The 22,664-nt window shown below is 46.0% G+C and overlaps 1 protein-coding gene across 2 annotated transcripts in view; it reads left to right on the top strand.

The window, feature by feature from the left end:
• Nucleotides 1–22,664, top strand: part of DPYSL3 (dihydropyrimidinase like 3) — a 179,697-nt gene that overhangs the window by 156,733 nt on the left and 300 nt on the right. For both annotated transcript variants that reach the window (XM_075344609.1, XM_075344610.1), the window contains exons 8-12: nt 64–184; nt 2,163–2,319; nt 6,423–6,564; nt 9,027–9,197; nt 9,894–10,073. In XM_075344609.1, the coding sequence (XP_075200724.1) occupies nt 64–184; nt 2,163–2,319; nt 6,423–6,564; nt 9,027–9,197; nt 9,894–10,073 (771 nt within the window). The remainder of the gene's footprint in view (nt 1–63; nt 185–2,162; nt 2,320–6,422; nt 6,565–9,026; nt 9,198–9,893; nt 10,074–22,664) is intronic.

The raw sequence follows: 22,664 nt of genomic DNA, 5'->3' as shown, positions 1-22,664 counted from the left end.
GTGCTGTTTGTGGATGTTGATAACTCTTCTCGTCTTCAGCGTCCCGTGTCTTTGTTCTTTCAGCTGGAAGCAGAAGCTGTTTTTCGTGCCATTACCATTGCAAGCCAAACAAACTGTCCACTATATGTGACCAAAGTGATGAGCAAAAGCTCAGTAGACCTCATCTCCCAAGCCAGGAAAAAAGGTGAATGACCAGAGCTGTGAACATACGCTAAATATAGTGACCACAAAGTGATGGTCTGTACAGGAATGTGTGCTACATAAAATCTCTTTTTGAGATATGTAAATGCTGGAAACTTTATGAGTAAAGTATTATCATTTGTTCTAGTGCTATACATGATTGGTCTGCTGACAGCCATGTCAGCCGACTCTCCCATTCACCGGAACACTCGCTTGATTTAGTGCTCCCTTGTTCTGTAGGCGAAATCTGACGACTGACACATCAGCCAGAGACTTATCTGCAGGAGAATAATGTGATTGGCAGTCCGAATTAGGTCATGCACGATCAACATCTCTCTCAGCCATCAGCCTGCATGTGCCCCCATACAAACCAATTTTCTACTTGCATGCCCCATATCTTACCTGTGGTTGGATGTCTTGGCTTGGTAAGGGCTACTGAAGTATGTGCCTTTGTTACGGCGTGCCACCAAAGCACCATTTTTGCCTTGACCAGGCCATATACAGGTACATAAGCATTTGTCCTGGGTGAAGTACAGATTAGCTATAGCTCTGACCTTCTTGTAGCTTTAAGACCATTTTGTGTTCTCAACATAGAAACCCAAGTGATGCTCATGAATGATTCTAAATACTAGAATATTGCACACTGCTCCCACTAATGCCATATATTGCCTACATAAGAGTAGCAAAATGTATTGCTACAGTCATATACTTATGTCCACTACGCAACACTGTGCAAAACATCGTCAGTAACCTTGCATGTGAGTAATGCGTCTCCAGCCGCTTATATGTTGCTATATTTCCCTGTTTTTAATATCAGCCATGACGGAGTGAAAAAGATTACAGATATATTGCAGAATGAGACTGCTCGGACTGTCTCACTGCACTACATTCACTAAATGGACCCTGGCAATGTCCACTCTGGTCTCTAAGGCTGCTTTCACACCTCCGCTTTTTCCTGTGCGGCACAATCCGGCACTTTGCAGAAAAAACACAACCGTTTTTTGTTTTTTTTTGCCGGTTGCATTTTTTTGCATAGACTAACATTAGTGGCGCAGGGGCTTGCGTTCCATCCGTTTTTTGCCGCATGCTGCAGATTTATCCGATGCGGCGGCCGGATGGAACGTTGCCTGGCACGTTTTTGGTGCGGCGAAAAAAAAAACGCATCGCGCCGCATCCGGCCAATGCGGCACATTTTCCCATGCATGCCTATGGACGCCAGATGTGGCGCAATGTGGCAAAAACCGCATCCGGACGTCTCATGCGGTTTTTGCCACTGCGCATGCTCAGTAGCCTGCCGCAAGCGGCAAAAAACGGACGGGCCGCATGTAAAAAACTTATGCAAAGGATGCGATGTTTTCGCCGCATCCGTTGCATAGGTTTCACAGCCGAATTGAGCCGCACTGCTCAAACCGGATGTGTGAAAGCAGCCTAATATCTAAGATCTTTGTAAGTTGTAGACAAGGCCGGAGGTTATGGACGGGGCTCCCAGCAGCACATGCTCTGCCATTGGCTTGTCTCTAATAATCCCATTATTTTTTTCCTTTTTTTATAATCTCATAACACTGACAATATTATGCAATGAACATCTTTAAGGCTTTTGTGCATTATTGTTGCTTTGCTCTGTTTTCTATGTAGTTTTCAGTCCTCTGTTCCAGTTTCAGCGCAGTGACCTGATGTCCATGAGACCAATATGGAGGATTCTGTCAGTCTGCTGACATTATAACAAAGACCTAGTACCAGAGGGCATATGGGCTGCAGGGGCAAAGGAGAATTAGTCATGGACATGCTCTGTGTGCTTTTATTATATGTTGCATTCTGACCCCAGCTGTGATGTTGGAATTGTATTGTGTTTAGTTGTGTAAAGCACATCTCTAGACAAAAAAAAATATACGAATAATTGTCTAACTTTTTTAGACCATATAAATGTATTGATCTGTGTGAATTTTACTGCTGTCTTGATATATCCATTTGTAAATTTACAGGTAATGTTGTTTTTGGGGAACCAGTCACAGCAAGTCTGGGCACTGATGGGACACACTACTGGAGTAAGAACTGGGCTAAAGCTGCGGCTTTTGTGACATCACCACCCCTGAGTCCCGACCCCACCACCCCTGACTACATCAACTCTCTTTTAGCCAGGTAAGAGGAGACCTTACAAACTATGCTTATCTGTCCATTGCATAAATCTATAACGTATTCTTCAGATTTAAACTTTTAGTTGCAGAGATTGTGGCATAATTAAGAATAATAATAATAATCAGATCACCTTTATAGCCAAAAGACATTGTAGAGCAATTGATCTCTGAAATTCTGAAATAATCTCAAGTGCAATGGGTGGACACTACCCTTCCAGCTCTCATTCACTTCTCCTTATTTCTCCACTGCCGCCTGCTTTCAGTCTTTGACAGATCCCCCTTCTATCCCCCCACCAAAGACTTTGCACAGGCGCAAATTCATTGTCCGGTGTCGTCCACAGAGGCCCAGCTTCTGTTAATCTGTGCATACATCACCCCCTCTGAGACAACGTCCGGCAGTGAGTCCCCTCAGACTCCGAATCATTGTTGTAGATTGTCTCAACAAGGGCACCTGCGCATGGCAAGACCACTAGGCTGGCTCCTGCAGTGTCATCAGGAGCTTACTGCGGCAGGTGAAGAGAGAAGCGTGAACTGTCAGTCAGCGACTGAAATAAGGGCATGAGAGCTGGAAGCAGCGTCGGACTGGCTACCGGAGGAAACTCCAGTAATGCCAGGCCTGGATTCGGGTATCTGTATTGCACTCCGGAGCTCTCACCTGAGCTCCAGAGTGCAGCATAGACTGTACCGCGAGCGTCGAGTGATTGATTCCCCGGCGATTGCGGTTCAGTTCATGACAGCTGCAGACAAACCGGGGTGATCTCCGGAGTTCAGGTTAGAGCACCGGAGATCACCCCGGCCTGTCTGCAGCTGTCATGAACTGAACCGCAATCGCCGGGCAATCAATCACTCGGCGCTCGCGGCTCAGTCTAGGCTGAATGTCTGAGCTCAGATGAGAGCTTCGGAGTGCAATACAGATACCCGAATCCAGGCCTGGCATTACTGGAAATTCCTCCGGTAGCCAGTCCGACGCTGCCTGGAAGCACAATGGTTGCCCACTGCACTTGCAATTTTAAACTTCCAAGATTGCTCTACAATTTCCAAACTGAATACTACAGGGAAGGTACAGTCAGGTCCAGAAATATTTGGACAGTGACACAATTTTCGCGAGTTGGGCTCTGCATGCCACCACATTGGATTTGAAATGAAACCTCTACAACAGAATTCAAGTGCAGATTGTAACGTTTAATTTGAAGGTTTGAACAAAAATATCTGATAGAAATTGTAGGAATTGTACACATTTCTTTACAAACACTCCACATTTTAGGAGGTCAAAAGTAATTGGACAAATAAACCAAACCCAAACAAAATATTTTTATTTTCAATATTTTGTTGCAAATCCTTTGGAGGCAATCACTGCCTTAAGTCTGGAACCCATGGACATCACCAAACGCTGGGTTTCCTCCTTCTTAATGCTTTGCCAGGCCTTTACAGCCGCAGCCTTCAGGTCTTGCTTGTTTGTGGGTCTTTCCGTCTTAAGTCTGGATTTGAGCAAGTGAAATGCATGCTCAATTGGGTTAAGATCTGGTGATTGACTTGGCCATTGCAGAATGTTCCACTTTTTTGCACTCATGAACTCCTGGGTAGCTTTAGCTGTATGTTTGGGGTCATTGTCCATCTGTACTATGAAGCGCCGTCCGATCAACTTTGCGGCATTTGGCTGAATCTGGGCTGAAAGTATATCCCGGTACACTTCAGAATTCATCCGGCTACTCTTGTCTGCTGTTATGTCATCAATAAACACAAGTGACCCAGTGCCATTGAAAGCCATGCATGTCCATGCCATCACGTTGCCTCCACCATGTTTTACAGAGGATGTGGTGTGCCTTGGATCATGTGCCGTTCCCTTTCTTCTCCAAACTTTTTTCTTCCCATCATTCTGGTACAGGCTGATCTTTGTCTCATCTGTCCATAGAATACTTTTCCAGAACTGAGCTGGCTTCATGAGGTGTTTTTCAGCAAATTTAACTCTGGCCTATTTTTGGAATTGATGAATGGTTTGCATCTACATGTGAACCCTTTGTATTTACTTTCATGGAGTCTTCTCTTTACTGTTGACTTAGAGACAGATACACCTACTTCACTAAGAGTGTTCTGGACTTCAGTTGATGTTGTGAACGGGTTCTTCTTCACCAAAGAAAGTATGCGGCGATCATCCACCACTGTTGTCATCCGTGGACGCCCAGGCCTTTTTGAGTTCCCAAGCTCACCAGTCAATTCCTTTTTTCTCAGAATGTACCCGACTGTTGATTTTGCTACTCCAAGCATGTCTGCTATCTCTCTGATGGATTTTTTCTTTTTTTTCAGCCTCAGGATGTTCTGCTTCACCTCAATTGAGAGTTCCTTAGACCGCATGTTGTCTGGTCACAGCAACAGCTTCCAAATGCAAAACCACACACCTGTAATCAACCCCAGACCTTTTAACTACTTCATTGATTACAGGTTAACGAGGGAGACGCCTTCAGAGTTAATTGCAGCCCTTAGAGTCCCTTGTCCAATTACTTTTGGTCCCTTGAAAAAGAGGAGGCTTTGCATTACAGAGCTATGATTCCTAAACCCTTTCTCCGATTTGGATGTGAAAACTCTCATATTGCAGCTGGGAGTGTGCACTTTCAGCCCATATTATATATATATAATTGTATTTCTGAACATGTTTTTGTAAACAGCTAAAATAACAAAACTTGTGTCACTGTCCAAATATTTCTGGACCTAACTGTATGCATTGTAAAAGCAGTACAGGACTCTTACAAATTTATGCCTTTTAGCTAGGAGTCTATTTTCTGATGACGCTTTACTCACCGGTCCTAGGTTCAGCGCACCTCCCGTGTCCGTTATTAGCTGCAGTGCTGATGTGACCTCAACAGTACAGCACCCGATCAGTTCTGTCTACACAGGCAGAGCCACTTATCTGAGTGACGTGACATCAGCGCTGCAGTCAATCAGCCTGATTCCAGTTAAGGAATAACTTGCAACCGGACACAGCATCATTGTTTAATATTGCAAGTGCAACAATTGTTTTTATTTATGTTTTTTTGTTTTTTTTTCATTTCACTTGCCGATTTTAAACACCAATGTGAGCGAACCCTAAACCCCATCTTCCTTACAAAAGTGAATAACTCATGTCAGCTGCCTGTTTCTTACAGGGGAACCGCACAGCCTAGTTCCATCAAGTAGACAATAACTATTGCAAAGAATGAGAGTCTCCTCTCTACCCACTGTCATGTGTCTCCTTCGCTTAAAGGGAGTCTGTCAGCAGGTTTGTGCTATGTAATCTGAGCGGCATAACATGGGAAGAGACCCTGATTCCAGTTGTTGCTTACTGAGCTGTGTTTTGTGTTCTCAAAAAAATCCATGTTTTATCAGCAGGAGATTATCACTACAGGAGTACGTGTCACATACCTCCGGTCTGACTCTGCTCCCACCACTGATTGGCAGCTTTCTGTCAATATACAGTGTACAAAATAAGCTGGCAATCAGTGGTGTGGACGGTGTTATACATAGCTCAGCATTCTGAACTCTGCCAGATCAGCAGGAGAGTAAACTTTGTAGCTCCACTGCTGCACCCAGTAAACTAAGTGATACATCGCTGGAATCTGGGTCTCTGTGCCTACATCATGCAGGTCTCCGATTACTTAGCAAAAAACAGCTGACAGACTCCCTTTAATAATGCATAGAGAGTTCAATTACACTGCTCCAGGCATGTTTTACAGCACTCCAGATGACTCTTGGCATTTTGCATGGTCATCTTAAATCTTAAGCTGAGATATGAAAACCATTTCTCGAAGTTCTTGATGCACAATCCTTGTGGAACTCTGTAGTGAATGACATATCGGGGAATAGGTGATCTTTACATGTTACGGCATACTTTAGTGTGTGTGTGTGTCTGTGTGTGTGTCTGTGTGTCTGTGTGTGTGTCTGTGTGTGTGTGTGTGTTTTTCAAGTAAGTTCAGCTGGGCTGCATCTCTGTGCTGATTCTCATTTCTTTGGACTGCACTCTTTCAAATATGCTGACAGTCGTATTTAGTGGCTCATTACCGCCTCCTACTGGTCTTACATGGCTGTCAGGCACTTTATTAGGGCTAACAAGTGAACTGTTTGTGCTTTCTTTAGTGGTGATCTGCAGGTGACTGGCAGTGCCCATACTACATTCAGCACAGCACAGAAGGCGATTGGGAAGGACAACTTTACTCTTATTCCTGAGGGAACAAATGGCATTGAGGAAAGAATGTCTATCATCTGGGACAAGGCAGTGGTAAGACGCGGACCATACAAGTAGGACAGGCGTATCTTAATAGATTGAATAGGCGATTATATTTAGAATATTTATACTATTTTTTTTTTTCCGCCATCATGGTCAAGAACAGGCCACTTTTCCCTATTCTTGACCAGGCACACATTATTTTATTTTATTTTTTTTTCTGTACATGTGATTTTAAGACTTCTAAATTGTTTTGTCGTTCAGCTACTCAGTTTTTTTTTTGACACTTTTTCTTGTGATACGAGAAGCTTAATTTTTAGGCAATTTTATTTATATATAAATATATATATATTTTTTTATTTTTTTTTTTTTGCTTTGGAAAAGTAAAGAAATAAAGGAAATATACTGTCTCTTTTTCATGGTCTTTTTTTTTTTTTTTTTATTTTCATGATCACAAAAGATTTCTAGAAATAAATTTTACATTGTGTTTTCCTTTATGCTACAATTATATTAATATGGTGTGGAACTAGAAGCAGTGATTTTGACTGAGAGTGACTTTGAAAAAATATTCATTTTATTTATTCCTGCTTTTAATTTTTTTGTTCTCAGTTATATGAGTTATATCACACATTGTTCCTCCTTTAAGATTATAAAAGACCTTTGGGGGGGACATTTCAACATATAAATGCCTTTTTATTAGTGCCTATTTTCTCCTGTAACTCCATCGTCCCAATTAGGACAAAGTCAGCCTCCTGAATACACTGCAGTTGATCTTGGTCTACAAGACACAGCGGCTCCTGAACCCACATGATGGCCGCATGGTCATCAGGTTTGGAGGAGGAACTGGTCCTAAGGCCGGTGTCACACTTGCGAGTGCATTGCGTGTATCTCGCGTGTGTCTCGCGGTACATCACCCTCTCACACTCTCCTCACAGGAACGGGTTGGGTGCATAGAGATGCATGCAACCGACCCGCTCCTGTGAGGAGAGTGTGAGTCTGTGCCGGGTGATGCACCACGAGACTCGCGTGAGATACACTCGAGACACTCGCAAGTGGGACACCGGCCTTAGCTGCATACACAGCACTCATTCTGTACTATGTATACAGCAAACTGGAAGGCAACTAATAAACCATCTCTACCTTCCCAATTGGGAACAGGGTCATTTCTGCTCGTGTAGTTGCACGATGTTGCTGCAACTGCTGACTGTAAATAGCATTTCAAAGCATTATTACAGAGCCATATGCCAACAGGCCCAGTATTTTAATACTTTGGATGGTTCACAGGTAAACAAAATCTGTCACATTTAAAAATGCTATTTACCATCAAATATAGAGCTAACGCGCAGGTAAAAAGCATTTAAACTCTGTGTAGCCAAGTCACTGGAGAAGTGGTTACAGGTGGAAAGTTCCATTTTAGGCTATGTGCGCATGTTGCGTTTTTTCATGTTTACTCAGCGTCTTAAACTGCAGCGTAAACGCATGCATTCTGCTTCCCCAGCAAAGTCTATGACAAGTCAGCAAATTCCATGCACACGTTGCGTTTTGGATGCCAAATTTTTGACAAAATCGATGCGTTCTAAAAAAGCAAATGTCACTTCTTTTGGATGCTTTTCCCACTCTGTCTATGGCAGAGCAAGCATCCAGAACGCATGAATTCTGTATCCATTCTGCATTCAAAATGCATCCAAAAAGCAGCATTTTGGCTACGTTTTGAAATGCTCATGCAGTGACAAAACGCAGAATTTTTGTCAAAGCAGAAGGCAACGTGCGCACAGCCTTATTCTCTCCCTTGAGCCGATCACTTCCAGCCATAGGGACCATGCAGGGAATGGTTGTTTCCGCTCATTGCGAAGTGAGCATGCTGTAATCCTTCCCTAGCACTTTGATTAACAATCAGCAGTGGCTGATGACTGGAAGGACAATAACATTTTTCTACCTGTATCTGCTGATTTTATGTAATTATGCTGTTTACATGTAAATTCCCACTATATCTGCAGGTAAATGCCCTATAAGGAAAGCCTGCTTTGCCTCATATTTGAAGTGCAGGCTGTCAATCAAAGTGAGCTGTTACTGTATTCGATTCCTGGACCTTCCCAATGACTGGAAGCAATCGGCTGCAGGGAGGATACAGTTTCATTATCTTCCTGTAGCTGCTGCACCTATAAGGCAGACAGACAAGACATAAATGCTGTTTAGCTGCAGATTAGCCCTATTTCTGACAGTAATTTAGCATTTCTGAATGTTACAGGTTCCCTTTAACGTTAAAAAACTTGACCTTTAGCTAAGAATATGTACAAGATACTGTTCTAAAACATTTTAGCAGGTGCCCCCCATTATTGCCAGTAATGAGTGTGCTTAGTGTGAAAACTATGCCTCTAATTGTCTGATTGGGAGAACAGACATAGTGGCTACATCATGGTTCCTCTTTGCAAAGGTCTGTGCTGGGGACAGATTTCTTCTGAGAATGAATGGGCCAACAAGTGAACTCACCCATGTAACCTTACCTCCTGTTTTAGGCTACGGGGAAAATGGATGAAAACCAGTTTGTTTCTGTAACCAGTACCAATGCTGCCAAGATCTTCAACATGTATCCCAGAAAAGGGAGAATAGCTGTGGGCTCAGACAGTGACTTGGTCATCTGGGATCCAGACGCAGTGAAAATTGTGTCTGCCAAAAGTCATCACTCAGTAAGTAACATGGAGCGCCGAGACCGTAAAACTCCGGTATTGTCATTTACTAAAATATAGAGTGGTTAATGAGCCGAGATTGACTCCATCATTAAAATATTAGCTTTTTAGTATAAATGATCTAATTGTATGGTGACGTGTCCTGGAGCAGTGCAGCACCAGGGATAATAGGCCAACAATGACTAAGCCAGATAATAAAAAGAAATAAGCCAGCTTGTTATTATCCCACAATATGCCTGACATGGTAGAAAAGAATTAACCCGCACAGTGGTTTGTCAGTGACAGTTGTTCTGTTGGCCCAGACGGATTTTGCTGGAACTACTCGCACTCATCCTGGTGTCTGATCTGAAAGAAAGTGAAGGAGTCCATGCATCGAAACTAGCGCTGCTTACACCAGTCTTAATGAATTGGGCGCATCGTACTCCAGGGAGCCCTTCACTAAGTGATGCCAGAAATGTATTCTAGTCAGGAACTGGAATACATATCTGACATAAGTTACGTAATTTTTCAGCAATTTAATGGACGGGTGTAGCCATGTCCTGTCCCACCCATACTCCACACATATTGGCGTAGATGTTTAGGACTGGCATGAAAATTCCAAAAGTTGCATTATTTTCAGCTTTAAGTTTTAGTGACGTCATTAAAAATGATTAATAATGGTGATATAAGACCTTAGCCCTGTCTCTTGTGTTCTAGGCTGCAGAATATAATATCTTTGAAGGCATGGAGCTACGAGGAGCACCACTGGTGGTTATCTGCCAAGGCAAGATCATGATGGAAGATGGGACCTTACATGTGACCCAGGGAACAGGGCGCTTTATCCCCTGTAGTCCATACTCTGATTTTGTGTACAAGCGAATCAAGGCCAGGACTAAGGTGAGATTCATTCACCACATCCTGGGTTTCTCTTATTTTTTTAAACTATGTTCATTGGGCTGATCCAGTACAAATAAATGCAGGTAAAAAGTGTAACATGGGTTAATGCACAAAATGAGCTCAAAGCAGTCTTTTATTTCAGCAACTTAGTGCACATTGGTAATGAAAAACATTGTTTATTAATTATTGGTGAGATTTAAAGGAAATCTATCACCAGCTTTTTGCTACCCAATACAAAAGCAGTAGGGGCAGAAACCCTGATTCCAGCGATGTATCACTTACTGGGCTGCTTGATGCTGTTTTGAAAAAATCATTGTTATATCTACTGGAGATTTAGCAGTTTTCTGAGTGCTGAGCTCTGTATATCCCTGCCCACACCACTGATTGGTAGCACTCTGTATACACTGTGCAAAAGCAATTGGTAGGGGCACAAATAACCAAAAATCATGACTATGGAAGACTACATGGCAGCACGTTTACTAGTTTATCTAGTGATAATTTCTTGTTGCAACAGTGATTTCATCAAAACTTAAGCTAGCAGCCTGGTAAGCGACACATATGTGAAATCATGATCTCCGTGTCTATGCTACTTTTAGATTAGTTGGAAAAAACCTTTAAGATTCCCTTTAAGATCTAGACACAAACACAGAGCCATTCAGATAACGTCTGCTTCTTATTTTTGCCAGGTACAGTGTTCTCAGGAAAACGTTTTGGATATTTAAAATTACCAAATGTATTGGAAGTATGCTACTATTACTACTACCAGCCAGTAAACTTTTAAATAAGCTTGTACAGTGATCTGCATAAATGAGTACACACCAATCAATTTGTCAGAAAACCTTTAGTTTCCTTTCCGAATCAATATTTTTTATGGGATACCATACTAGAAAATACTTCCAGAAACATGGGACATTGAATCCAGACACATTTAGTTATTTTGCCCACCCAAAAAGTAATTTTCCAAACAAATTCATCATATTGCAAAAATGAGTACACTCTAATGAAAGTCTTAAGACCAAAGTTAAAGTTTAGACTACAAAATTCTAATCAACAAGAATTCAACCACGTTCCAGTCTAATTCATCATTAAATAGGTGACTATAAAGGACTATAAAGGAACATTGCATAACAAAGAAAACCCCTTCTCATTTCATTCTGCAGCAATGGCACCACATGAAAGAGAAATGTCATAAAACCTGAGAAAGAAAATAATTTTTCTTCATCGTTCCTTATGGGAGACCCAGACCATGGGTGTATAGCTTCTGCCTCCGGAGGACACACAAAGTACTACACTAAAAAGTGTAGCGCCTCCCTCCTAGCATATACACCCCCTGGATAACCAAATATAGCCAGTTCAATGCTTTGTGTTCAGGAGGCACACATCCACACATGCATTCTCATCTGATTTTGATTTTTGGAAAGATTTTGAAGAAAAGCGGGTCCAAGTCTGGACTCTCGGCATGTCCCTTCTCACCCCACTGTCTCGGCGGTGTTGTTAAGGTTGATTTCAGGGCTGGAGCCCTTCATGCCGCGCTCCTTCACCATCCCCTCGGGCTCTGGCTTGAAGTGGGAGCCAGCACGCTTCTCACTGCCTTGCAGGAGACCGGTCTCCATCCGCAGCCCCTTTTGGATCCTGCCGGACGGAGCACTCATCCCTCAGGGACCTGGCCCTGCGTCTCACAAGCTAAGTATCTGAGACGTGGTTATCGGGGGGTCCCTTGTACTTTATTGTTGGGGAGAGTGTGCTGTGTAACTATGCTGACTTTTCCGGCCGGTTCTCTGGTTTTCACCGGAGAACCGCAACGATGGTGCCTGCGCGCCGGCCGCATTGTTAAATTTAGGCCCCGGCTTCGCATGAGGCCTACTTTCGTTTTCACTGCCCCTGCATGCCAATCATGCAGAGGGACAGTGCGGCTCCGCCCAGCGGCTATTCGGCACAGGGAAGGGACACTCCTCTCTGAGGAAAGATTCCCTCCTCTGTATACCTCCCTGGCCCTCCGGATCCCGCTCTTTGAGTAGGCCCCGCCCCCTCTCCTCGCTCCGGCGCCATTTTATCAGCGTTCTCACACTGATCGGAGCTGGCTGCAGCATCTCTCTGGGGGTCCGGCCTGTGGGATCTGGAGGGCACACAAACGGTCTGGTAAGCCACAACCTCCGGTTGTGGACCTGCTTATATACTCTCTGGGGGCCATTCTGCTCATAACCCCCACTTCAGCAGCATGTCTCACACAAGGAGCAAGGCTGCAAGGCTGTACTCAATATGCACTGCATGTAAGCTCGTACTGCCTGAACCGAGCACATATCCACATTGTGATGCCTGCTCTAACATGGTGGTGCCTCAGCCTGGAGTCTCACTCCCAGTGGTCCCTCCGGCTGCTCCGGCTCCGGTGGCTGAACCCCCGGCTTGGGTAGAATCCTTCTCTAGGTCTATCTCCCAGTCCTTTGCCGACTCCATGGGACAGTTTTCCCGGACTCTGCTGAGCATGCATCAGCCCCCTTCTCAGGGCGCCTCTGCTGCTATGGCTCGCTCAGCAGAGCTCACAGAGCTCAGACCCCGTCCTCCTAAACGGAGACGCAGGGGCTCCTCTCCTTCCTCGTCCCGCGGCTCTGATTCACGAGCTGAATCGCAGGACGAGGAGGATGCCTTTACTGTGGGCTCTGACGCTACCTCCATGTGCCCCATTGATCTGACCGAAGGTGATGCAGATGTTAGTGATTTGATTGCGTCCATTAATTCTGTACTGGACCTCAATCCACCAGTATCAGAGGAACAACCCTCTCTGGTAGAAAAGCACCAGTTTACCTCACCTAAGAGAGCAAGGAGTGTGTTCTTTAACCACTCCAGTTTTCAGGCCACTGTGACCAAGCCCAGGGCCTGTCCTGACAAACACTTCCCAAAGCGTAGTTCTGATGACCGTTTTCCCTTTCCACCAGAGGTGGCCAAGGAGTGGGCTCATTCACCGAAGGTAGACCCTCCAGTGTCTAGAATCTCAGCCCAGACAGTTGTATCTGTGGCTGATGGCACCTCACTTAAGGATTCCACTGACCGCCAGGTTGACCTTCTGGCCAAATCTGTATATGAAGCGGCAGGGGCCTCGTTTTCCCCGTCTTTTGCAGCAGTATGGGCTCTCAAAGCCGTCTCTGCTTCTCTGGAGGAGATGCATTCCCTGACCAGGGACTCTATGCCCGAAATGGTTGCCTTAACTTCCCAGGCTTCAGCCTTTTCATCCTATGCCATGTCTGCCATTCTGGAGGCTTCTCACCGCACGGCGGTGGCTTCGGCTAATTCCCTCGCTATCCGCAGGATCTTGTGGCTTCGAGAGTGGAAAGCAGACGCTTCTTCCAAGAAGTACCTTGCTGGGCTCCCATTTGCTGGGCCCCGGCTGTTCGGCGAACAACTGGATGAAATTATTAAGGAAGCTACTGGCAGGAAGAGTACTTCCTTGCCACAAACTAAAACCATGAAACCTGTCCAGGGCAGGAACCAGTCGAGGTTTCGTTCCTTTCGTTCCTCTAACTGGTCATCCTCTAAGCCCTCAGCCTCGTCCACTAACTCAGCCAAGGACCGAAAACCCAGCTGGCGCACGAAGCCGCGTCCTCAGAAGACCGCAGGAGCCGCTGCCACCAAGGCAGCCTCCTCTTGACTATCTGGCCGCGCCAGCAACGTCCTTGGTCAGTGGCAGGCTCTCCCACTTTGGCGACGTGTGGTTTCAACACGTCTCCGATTAGTGGGAGGATAGAATTCTCTTCCAGCCCGCCAAACAGATTTTTTATGTCCACTCCCCCCCTGCTCCAAGGCCGCCGCCTTCTCTCAGGCCGTGGCATCCTTGCAGGCCAATGGAGTAATTGTACCGGTTCCCGCCCGGGAACGGTTCAGAGGTTTCTACTCAAATCTCTTCCTAGTCCCCAAGAAGGACGGTTCCTTCCGGCCCATCCTGGATCTCAAGCTTCTCAACAAGCATGTTCAGGTGCGGCATTTTCGCATGGAGTCTCTGCGATCAGTCATTGCCTCAATGACCGAAGGAGATTTTCTAGCATCCATCGACATCAGAGATGCCTATCTGCATGTGCCAATTGCAGTTTCACACCAGCGTTGGCTACGGTTTGCAATCGGAGAGGAACATTTCCAATTCGTGGCTCTCCCCTTCGGGTTAGCCACGGCCCCTCGAGTATTCACCAAGGTCATGGCAGCAGTGGTTGCGGTTCTGCACCTCCAGGGGTTGGCAGTGATTCCTTACCTGGACGACCTTCTGGTCAAGGCTTCATCCAGTGCAGACTGTCAGCGGAGTGTCTCGCTCACTCTCGCCACTCTAGTCCAGTTCGGGTGGCTTGTCAATCTACCCAAGTCCACTCTGACTCCGACCCAGAGTCTCACGTACCTAGGGATGCAGTTCGAGACTTTGCCGGCACTTGTAAAGCTGCCCTTAGTCAAACAGCAGTCCCTCCATCTGGCGGTGCGCTCTTTGCTGAGGTCTCGCCGTCACTCCATCAGGCACCTAATGGAGGTGCTGGGTCAGATGGTGGCGTCAATGGAAGCGGTTCCCTTTGCCCAGTTCCATCTGCGTCCTCTGCAGCTGGACATTCTCCGCTGTTGGGACAAGCGGACTTACTCCTTGCACAGGTTGGTGGCTCTGTCGCCACAGACCAGGAGCTCCCTTCAGTGGTGGCTTCGGCCCCTCTCTCTGTCTCAGGGACGCTCCTTCCTGGCCCCGTCCTGGGTGGTCCTCACCACAGATGCCAGTCTAATCGGCTGGGGAGCAGTATATCTCCACCACAGGGCGCAGGGCACTTGGACTCAGTCCGAATCAGCCCTCTCGATCAATGTGCTGGAAATAAGAGCTGTGCTTCTAGCTCTCTTAGCCTTTCACCATCTGTTGGCGGGCAAGCACATTCGAGTCCAGTCAGACAACGCGACAGCGGTTGCCTACATCAATCACCAGGGCGGGACACGCGGCCGCCTGGCAATGTTGGAGGTTCAACGCATCCTCCAGTGGACGGAGGACTCCAAGTCCACCATATCCGCAGTCCACATCCCAGGCGTGGAAAACTGGGAGGCAGATTATCTCAGCCGTCAAACCGTGGACAGCGGCGAGTGGGCTCTGCATCCGGCAGTGTTTCGGACAATCTGCCGCAAGTGAGGCACTCCGGAAGTGGATCTAATGGCATCCCGGCACAACAACAAGGTTCCGGTTTACGTGGCTCGCTCCCACGATCCTCAGGCCTTTGCAGCGGACGCGCTGGTTCAAGATTGGTCCCAGTTTCGTCTGTCTTACGTGTTTCCCCCTCTAGCTCTCTTGCCCAGAGTCCTGCGCAAGATCAGAATGGAGGGCCGTCGGGTCATCCTCATTGCTCCAGACTGGCCCAGGCGAGCTTGGTACCCAGACCTGCACCATCTGTCCGTGGACGTGCCGTGGCATCTTCCGGACCGTCCAGACCTTCTCTCACAAGGTCCGTTTTTCCGCCAGAGTTCTGCGGCTCTCAGATTGACGGCGTGGCTCTTGAGTCCTGGATCTTGACGACTTCTGGTATCCCTCCTGAAGTCATCTCCACTATGACTCGGGCTCGGACGTCTTCCTCGGCCAAGATATATCACAGGGCCTGGAGAATTTTCCTGTCCTGGTGTCGCTCTTCCGGCCATGCTCCTTGGCCTTTTTCCCTGCCGACCCATCTGTCCTTTCTACAGTCCGGTCTGCAGCTAGGACTATCCCTCAATTCCCTCAAGGGACAGGTCTCGGCTCTGTCAGTGTTGTTCCAGCGGCGTATCGCCCGGCTGGCTCAGGTGCGCACCTTCATGCAGGGCGCATCTCACATCATTCCGCCTTACCGGCGGCCTTTGGATCCCTGGGACCTTAATCTGGTCCTCACGGCCTTGCAGAAACCCCCTTTTGAGCCACTTAGGGAGGTTTCTTTGTCTCGTCTTTCACAGAAAGTGGTCTTTCTAGTGGCCATAACTTCCCTCAGGAGAGTCTCTGAATTGGCTACTCTCTCTTCAGAGTCACCTTTTTTGGTTTTTCATCAAGACAAGGTGGTTCTCCGTCCGACTCCGGACTTTCTTCCTAAGGTGGTATCTCCTTTCCACCTTAACCAGGACATTTCCTTGCCTTCCTTTTGTCCGGCTCCTGTTCATCGCTTTGAAAAAGCGTTGCATACTCTGGATTTGGTGCGGGCGCTCCGGATCTATGTTTCTCGCACCGCTGCTCTTAGGCGGTGCACCTCTCTCTTTGTGCTGACCTCAGGTCGGCGTAAGGGCCTCTCGGCTTCTAAGCCGACCCTAGCTCGTTGGATTAGGTCGGCCATTTCCAATGCCTACCAGTGTACTCAAGTGCCTCCCCCGCCGGGGATCAAGGCACACTCGACCAGAGCTGTCGGTGCCTCTTGGGCTTTCAGGCACCAGGCTACGGCTCAGCAGGTCTGTCAGGCTGCCACTTGGACTAGTCTGCATACCTTTTCGAAGCACTACCAAGTGCATGCTCATGCTTCGGCAGATGCGAGCTTGGGCAGACGCATCCTTCAGGCGGCGCCCATTTGTGAAGTTAGGTTTCGCCTACTTCTCAGTTTTCTGTTTATTCCCACCCATGGACTGCTTTGAGACGTCCCATGGTCTGGGTCTCCCATAAGGAACGATGAAGAAAAAGAGAATTTTGTTTACTTACCGTAAATTCTTTTTCTTATAGTTCCGTAATGGGAGACCCAGCACCCTCCCTGTTGCCTGTTGGCAGTTTTCTTGTTCCGTGTGTTTTCACCGGCTGTTGTTGTAGACAGAGGCTCCGGTTGTTCCGGTTTTTGCTCTATCTCTACTTGTGGGTGGCTGTCCTCCTTCAGCTTTTGGACTAAACTGGCTATATTTGGTTATCCAGGGGGTGTATATGCTAGGAGGGAGGAGCTACACTTTTTAGTGTAGTACTTTGTGTGTCCTCCGGAGGCAGAAGCTATACACCCATGGTCTTGGTCTCCCATTACGGAACTATAAGAAAAATAATTTACGGTAAGTAAACAAAATTCTCTTTATTTATACAAGAAAGATGATAACTACATGAAGATCAGCCAAGCTTTATTTATCAGTGAGAATACTGTAGTGAAAGTGGCACATAAATTTAACAAAGATGGAATTGTAACTATCTGACAGACTTCTAGGCCATGCATGGAAGTTAACAACTTAAAGGGAACCTGTCACCACTTTTTCAGCCTATAAGTTGCGGCCACCACCACCAGGCTCTTCTATACAGCATTCTAACATGCTGTATATAAGAGCCCAGGCTGGGGGTATAACATAAAAAACACTTTATAACACTTACCCAACGGTGGCGCAGTGGGCCTTATGGGCGTCTCCATTGTCCGGTCCCGGCACCACCTCTTTTGGCCATCTTTGTTCTCCTTCTCTAGCCGCGTTGCATGACTGGTCCGACGTCATACACACTCGTCGGCATTCAGGTCTTGAGCAGGCACACTTTGATCTGTCCTGAGCAGGGCAGATCAAAGTATTGTAGTGCGCCTGCGCAGAGCCGGCGAGTGTGTATGACGTAGCTAGTGTCATGCACCCAGGCTTGAGAAAGAGGACGAAGATGGCCAAAAGGGGAGGCGCCAGCACCGGACAACGGAAATGCCCATAAGGCCCACCGCAGCAACCGTTAGGTGAGTATTATAAAGTGTTTATGTTATACCCCCAGCCTGGGCTCTTATATACAGCATGTTAGAATGCTGTATATAAAGAGCTCGGTGGTGGAGGCTGCAGCTTATAGCCAAAAAAGTGGTGACAGGTTCCCTTTAACAGGAGCATCTTTTAATGAGAAGGGTTGAAGAAGGCACACAAGTTTACTGCAGTTAGCTAGAAAAGTAGAAAGCAAAACCAGCTTGACTATTTCCCATGATTCAATACCACATACACTGCAGAAGAATGGCATGCACGGGTGTTATCCATGGAGGAAGCCTCCCCTACAGCCCATGTACAGAAAAGCCAGCTTATGGTATGCCAGAGCCCATGCTGAAAAATGTGAAGACTATTAGGGCTCCATATTCTGGAGTGATGTGATCAAGATAAATGTTTGTGAAACTGATGGCTTCAAAACTGTATGGTGTCACTAAGGTGATGAGTCCAAAGAAAAGAGGACAATGTGTACAGTGAAAGATGGTGGTAACAGTGTCCTTATGTGGATGAGTGCTGCTGGTGTTCGGAGATACATTTTATTGATGGTATCATGAATTCAGATGTCCTGCTCTGTAGTGAGAGAGAAGATGCTACCATCACTCCATGCCCTTGGTAGACGTGCAGTTTTCCATCATAATAATCCAAATCACATCTGAGTCCACTGTTACAAGAAGATGAGGGTGAAAGTGATTCAGTGTGTCTCCTGATCTGAACCCAATCTAACACCTAAGGCAATTCTGAAGAGACAAGTTAAGCATCATTATCCATCCAGCATCCAGGCTATGAAAGAGGTCATTCTTGAAGAATGGAAAAAGATAGATGTAATATATCACCAACCTGTTCATTCCATGAATAGATGACTTGTTGCTGTCCTTAAAAATCATGGAGGTCATACAAAATACTAAATGTGGTAGTGTTTGATGTGGGGTATTTATTTCTAAATCAACTAATTTGAGTAAAACTGATAATTTTGTAATGAGAGTTATATTATTAACATTGCACTCATGGTATGAGTTAAAAACAAATTTCTAGAAAGCTCATTCTTGTCAAAATGTTGAAAATTGTTTTTTAGTTTTAGTGAAATATTGAATAAAATCTTACTTTTGAAAGAAGGTGTATTGATTTATGCTGAGCATTGTATAGTATAATGGTGTATGTCAAACGGTTAGGACAGGATACATAATGTAGAAAGCCTTTTACATTTTTGCCAGCCATAGTGCAGTATAGAATTTTGATGGGCTTTACTTGACATTTACAGCGGACACTTGCCTATGGTAGAGGCGCATGTGTGTTGGTCTAGATTACCGTTATACCTTTGATGATATTATTGGAATTTACTGGAGTAGACAGGGTATTGTCTATAGCAGACCTGGGCAAGGGGCGGCCCGCGGGCCACATCCGGCCCGCCTACTCTCTGTGACCGGCCTGCCTGGCTCCGGGCGTCCTTGCTGGCCGGTCACTGATGAGGGCAATCTGACCTGTTGTCCGGAGCTCCAGGCTCCGGGTGGCCCGTGGTCAGATTGCCCTCATCACACGCTGCTTGCCGGCAAGGAACAGAAGACAGATACTGCAGCACCGCACAGTGCAGCAGCGGAACGCAGGAATCTGTCCTCTGTTTCCTGCCGGCACTTTCTCTGTGACACACACGCGCGCGCCCTGATGTCGTCAGTACGGCGCGCGTGTGTGTCATTTGAAAAGTTCCCGCCCCGGCAGGAGAAGAAGATGCAGCAGCCAGAGCCCGTATGGAGAGAGGAAGCAGCTCAGCGGGGAGCCGTACAAGAGAAGAAGGATGTCAGCGGGAGCCCGTACGGAGGTGTCTGAGGAGGGAAAGGTGAGTGGTGACTAGTAACCTGAGGGGACAATGGGGGGAGTGGAGGTGAGGGGGGGGTAACTGGTAAGTAATATTTGGGGGGAGTGATGTAGTATATGGCAATGTAGTTTTACAGGTGTAGTATATAGGGGTCTAGTGATGTATATGTGGATGTAGTGATGTATATTACAGGAGTATATAGCAGTGTAGTGATGTATATTACAGGTGTATATGGGGGTGCAGTGATGTATATTACAGGTGTATATGGGGGTGCAGTGATGTATATTACAGGTGTATATAGGGGTGTAGTGATGTATATTACAGGTGTATATGGGGGTGCAGTGATGTATATTACAGGTGTATATGGGGGTGCAGTGATGTATATTACAGGTGTATATGGGGGTGCAGTGATGTATATTACAGGTGTATATAGGGGTGTAGTGATGTATATTACAGGTGTATATGGGGGTGCAGTGATGTATATTACAGGTGTATATGGGGGTGCAGTGATGTATATAACAGGTGTATATGGGGGTGCAGTGATGTATATTACAGGTGTATATGGGGGTGTAGTGATGTATATTACAGGTGTATATGGGGGTGTAGTGATGTATATTACAGGTGTATATAGGGGTGTAGTGATGTATATTACAGGTGTATATGGGGGTGTAGTGATGTATATTACAGGTGTATATGGGGGTGCAGTGATGTATATTACAGGTGTATATGGGGGTGTAGTGATGTATATTACAGGTGTATATAGGGGTGCAGTGATGTATATTACAGGTGTATATAGGGGTGTAGTGATGTATATTACAGGTGTATATGGGGGTGCAGTGATGTATATTACAGGTGTATATAGGGGTGTAGTGATGTATATTACAGGTGTATATGGGGGTGCAGTGATGTATATTACAGGTGTATATAGGGGTGTAGTGATGCATATTACAGGTGTATATGGGGGTGCAGTGATGTATATTACAGGTGTATATAGGGGTGTAGTGATGTATATTACAGGTGTATATGGGGGTGCAGTGATGTATATTACAGGTGTATATGGGGGTGCAGTGATGTATATTACAGGTGTATATAGGGGTGCAGTGATGTATATTATAGGTGTATATAGGGGTGCAGTGATGTATATTACAGGTGTATATAGGGGTGTAGTGATGTATATTACAGGTGTATATAGGGGTGCAGTGATGTATATTACAGGTGTATATAGGGGTGTAGTGATGTATATTACAGGTGTATATGGGGGTGCAGTGATGTATATTACAGGTGTATATGGGGGTGCAGTGATGTATATTACAGGTGTATATGGGGGTGCAGTGATGTATATTACAGGTGTATATAGGGGTGTAGTGATGTATATTACAGGTGTATATAGGGGTGCAGTGATGTATATTACAGGTGTATATAGGGGTGTAGTGATGTATATTACAGGTGTATATGGGGGTGCAGTGATGTATATTACAGGTGTATATAGGGGTGTAGTGATGTATATTACAGGTGTATATAGGGGTGTAGTGATGTATATTACAGGTGTATATGGGGGTGCAGTGATGTATATTACAGGTGTATATAGGGGTGTAGTGATGTATATTACAGGTGTATATAGGGGTGCAGTGATGTATATTACAGGTGTATATAGGGGTGTAGTGATGTATATTACAGGTGTATATAGGGGTGCAGTGATGTATATTACAGGTGTATATGGGGGTGTAGTGATGTATATTACAGGTGTATATAGGGGTGTAGTGATGTATATTACAGGTGTATATGGGGGTGCAGTGATGTATATTACAGGTGTATATAGGGGTGTAGTGATGTATATTACAGGTGTATATAGGGGTGCAGTGATGTATATTACAGGTGTATATAGGGGTGTAGTGATGTATATTACAGGTGTATATAGGGGTGCAGTGATGTATATTACAGGTGTATATGGGGGTGTAGTGATGTATATTACAGGTGTATATGGGGGTGCAGTGATGTATATTACAGGTGTATATAGGGGTGTAGTGATGTATATTACAGGTGTATATGGGGGTGCAGTGATGTATATTACAGGTGTTTATGGGGGTGCAGTGATGTATATTACAGGTGTATATGGGGGTGTAGTGATGTAGTATATGGGGATTGTTTGTGTATATATCTATATAGCGTGTGCGTGTGTGTATGTATGTGTGCGTGCGTGCAGAGAGAAAAGCCCGTAACTGCGAGTGGTACTGGAGTTACATCGGGTACCACGTGCTCTCTCCCCGCCCCCTGCAGCGCCATACCGCCATTACAGGGCCTGATTGCGTTTCTCCGGTACCTGTTTGCATACATGTGACAGGTACCGGAGAAAACACGAGTCTGTGAAATAAAAAGATTTTCCATATTTACCTGCTTTCTTCAGCTCTGCTGCCTCCCGCTCCTGACCACTGCTCATTCATTGATTATTCACCGCACTCAGGACCTGGAAGCCGGAGCATCGCGATGACAGCACCGGGCACAGCACCGTTGAGGACATCACCGCAGGGACAGGTGAGTATTCTGCAAGCACAGTGACCTCCAGGAGGTCATCAGAGTTTCCAATGAACTTTGATGACCATCCTGCGACACCCACGCTACAGCTTCATGGGTTCATCAGAGTTCATTGGGAACTGTGACGAGTCCCCGAGATGCTCCGGCTTACAGGTTCTCAACATACACACACACCTGTATACTCACCCAGCGATGCGGTCCCCAGCGCTGTCCCTGCTTCCAGCTGCTCACGGCAGTGAATATTCAGTGAGTATAATTACCAGCGATAAGGAGCGGGAGGCAGCAGAGCCAGAGACAGCAGCGCTGGAGTTAGGTAAATATAGAAAATCTTTTTATTAAAAAGACCCGTGTTTTCTCTGGTATTTGTCACACTGATGTCACACAGATCACATCAGTGTGCGATCCGTGTGACACCCGTGCTGCCAGAGAAAAAAAGGACATGTGTGCGTGCAGGGCCACGAGGGGTCACACAGTCCGTAACTTACTGTTTGTATATGAAGGGATAGTATATATGCTATATACAGTATTGGGTAAAACTGAGTTAATTATATTAGTCCGGCCCTCTAAAACCATCCCAATTTCTCATGCAGCCCCATGGGAAAATT

The sequence above is a fragment of the Anomaloglossus baeobatrachus genome, chromosome 4 (assembly GCF_048569485.1).
Source record: "Anomaloglossus baeobatrachus isolate aAnoBae1 chromosome 4, aAnoBae1.hap1, whole genome shotgun sequence".
NCBI classification, from domain to species: Eukaryota; Metazoa; Chordata; class Amphibia; order Anura; family Aromobatidae; genus Anomaloglossus; species Anomaloglossus baeobatrachus.
The sequence above is the reverse complement of the archived record's forward strand: the minus strand, read 5'-3'. Positions and strand labels throughout refer to the sequence as shown.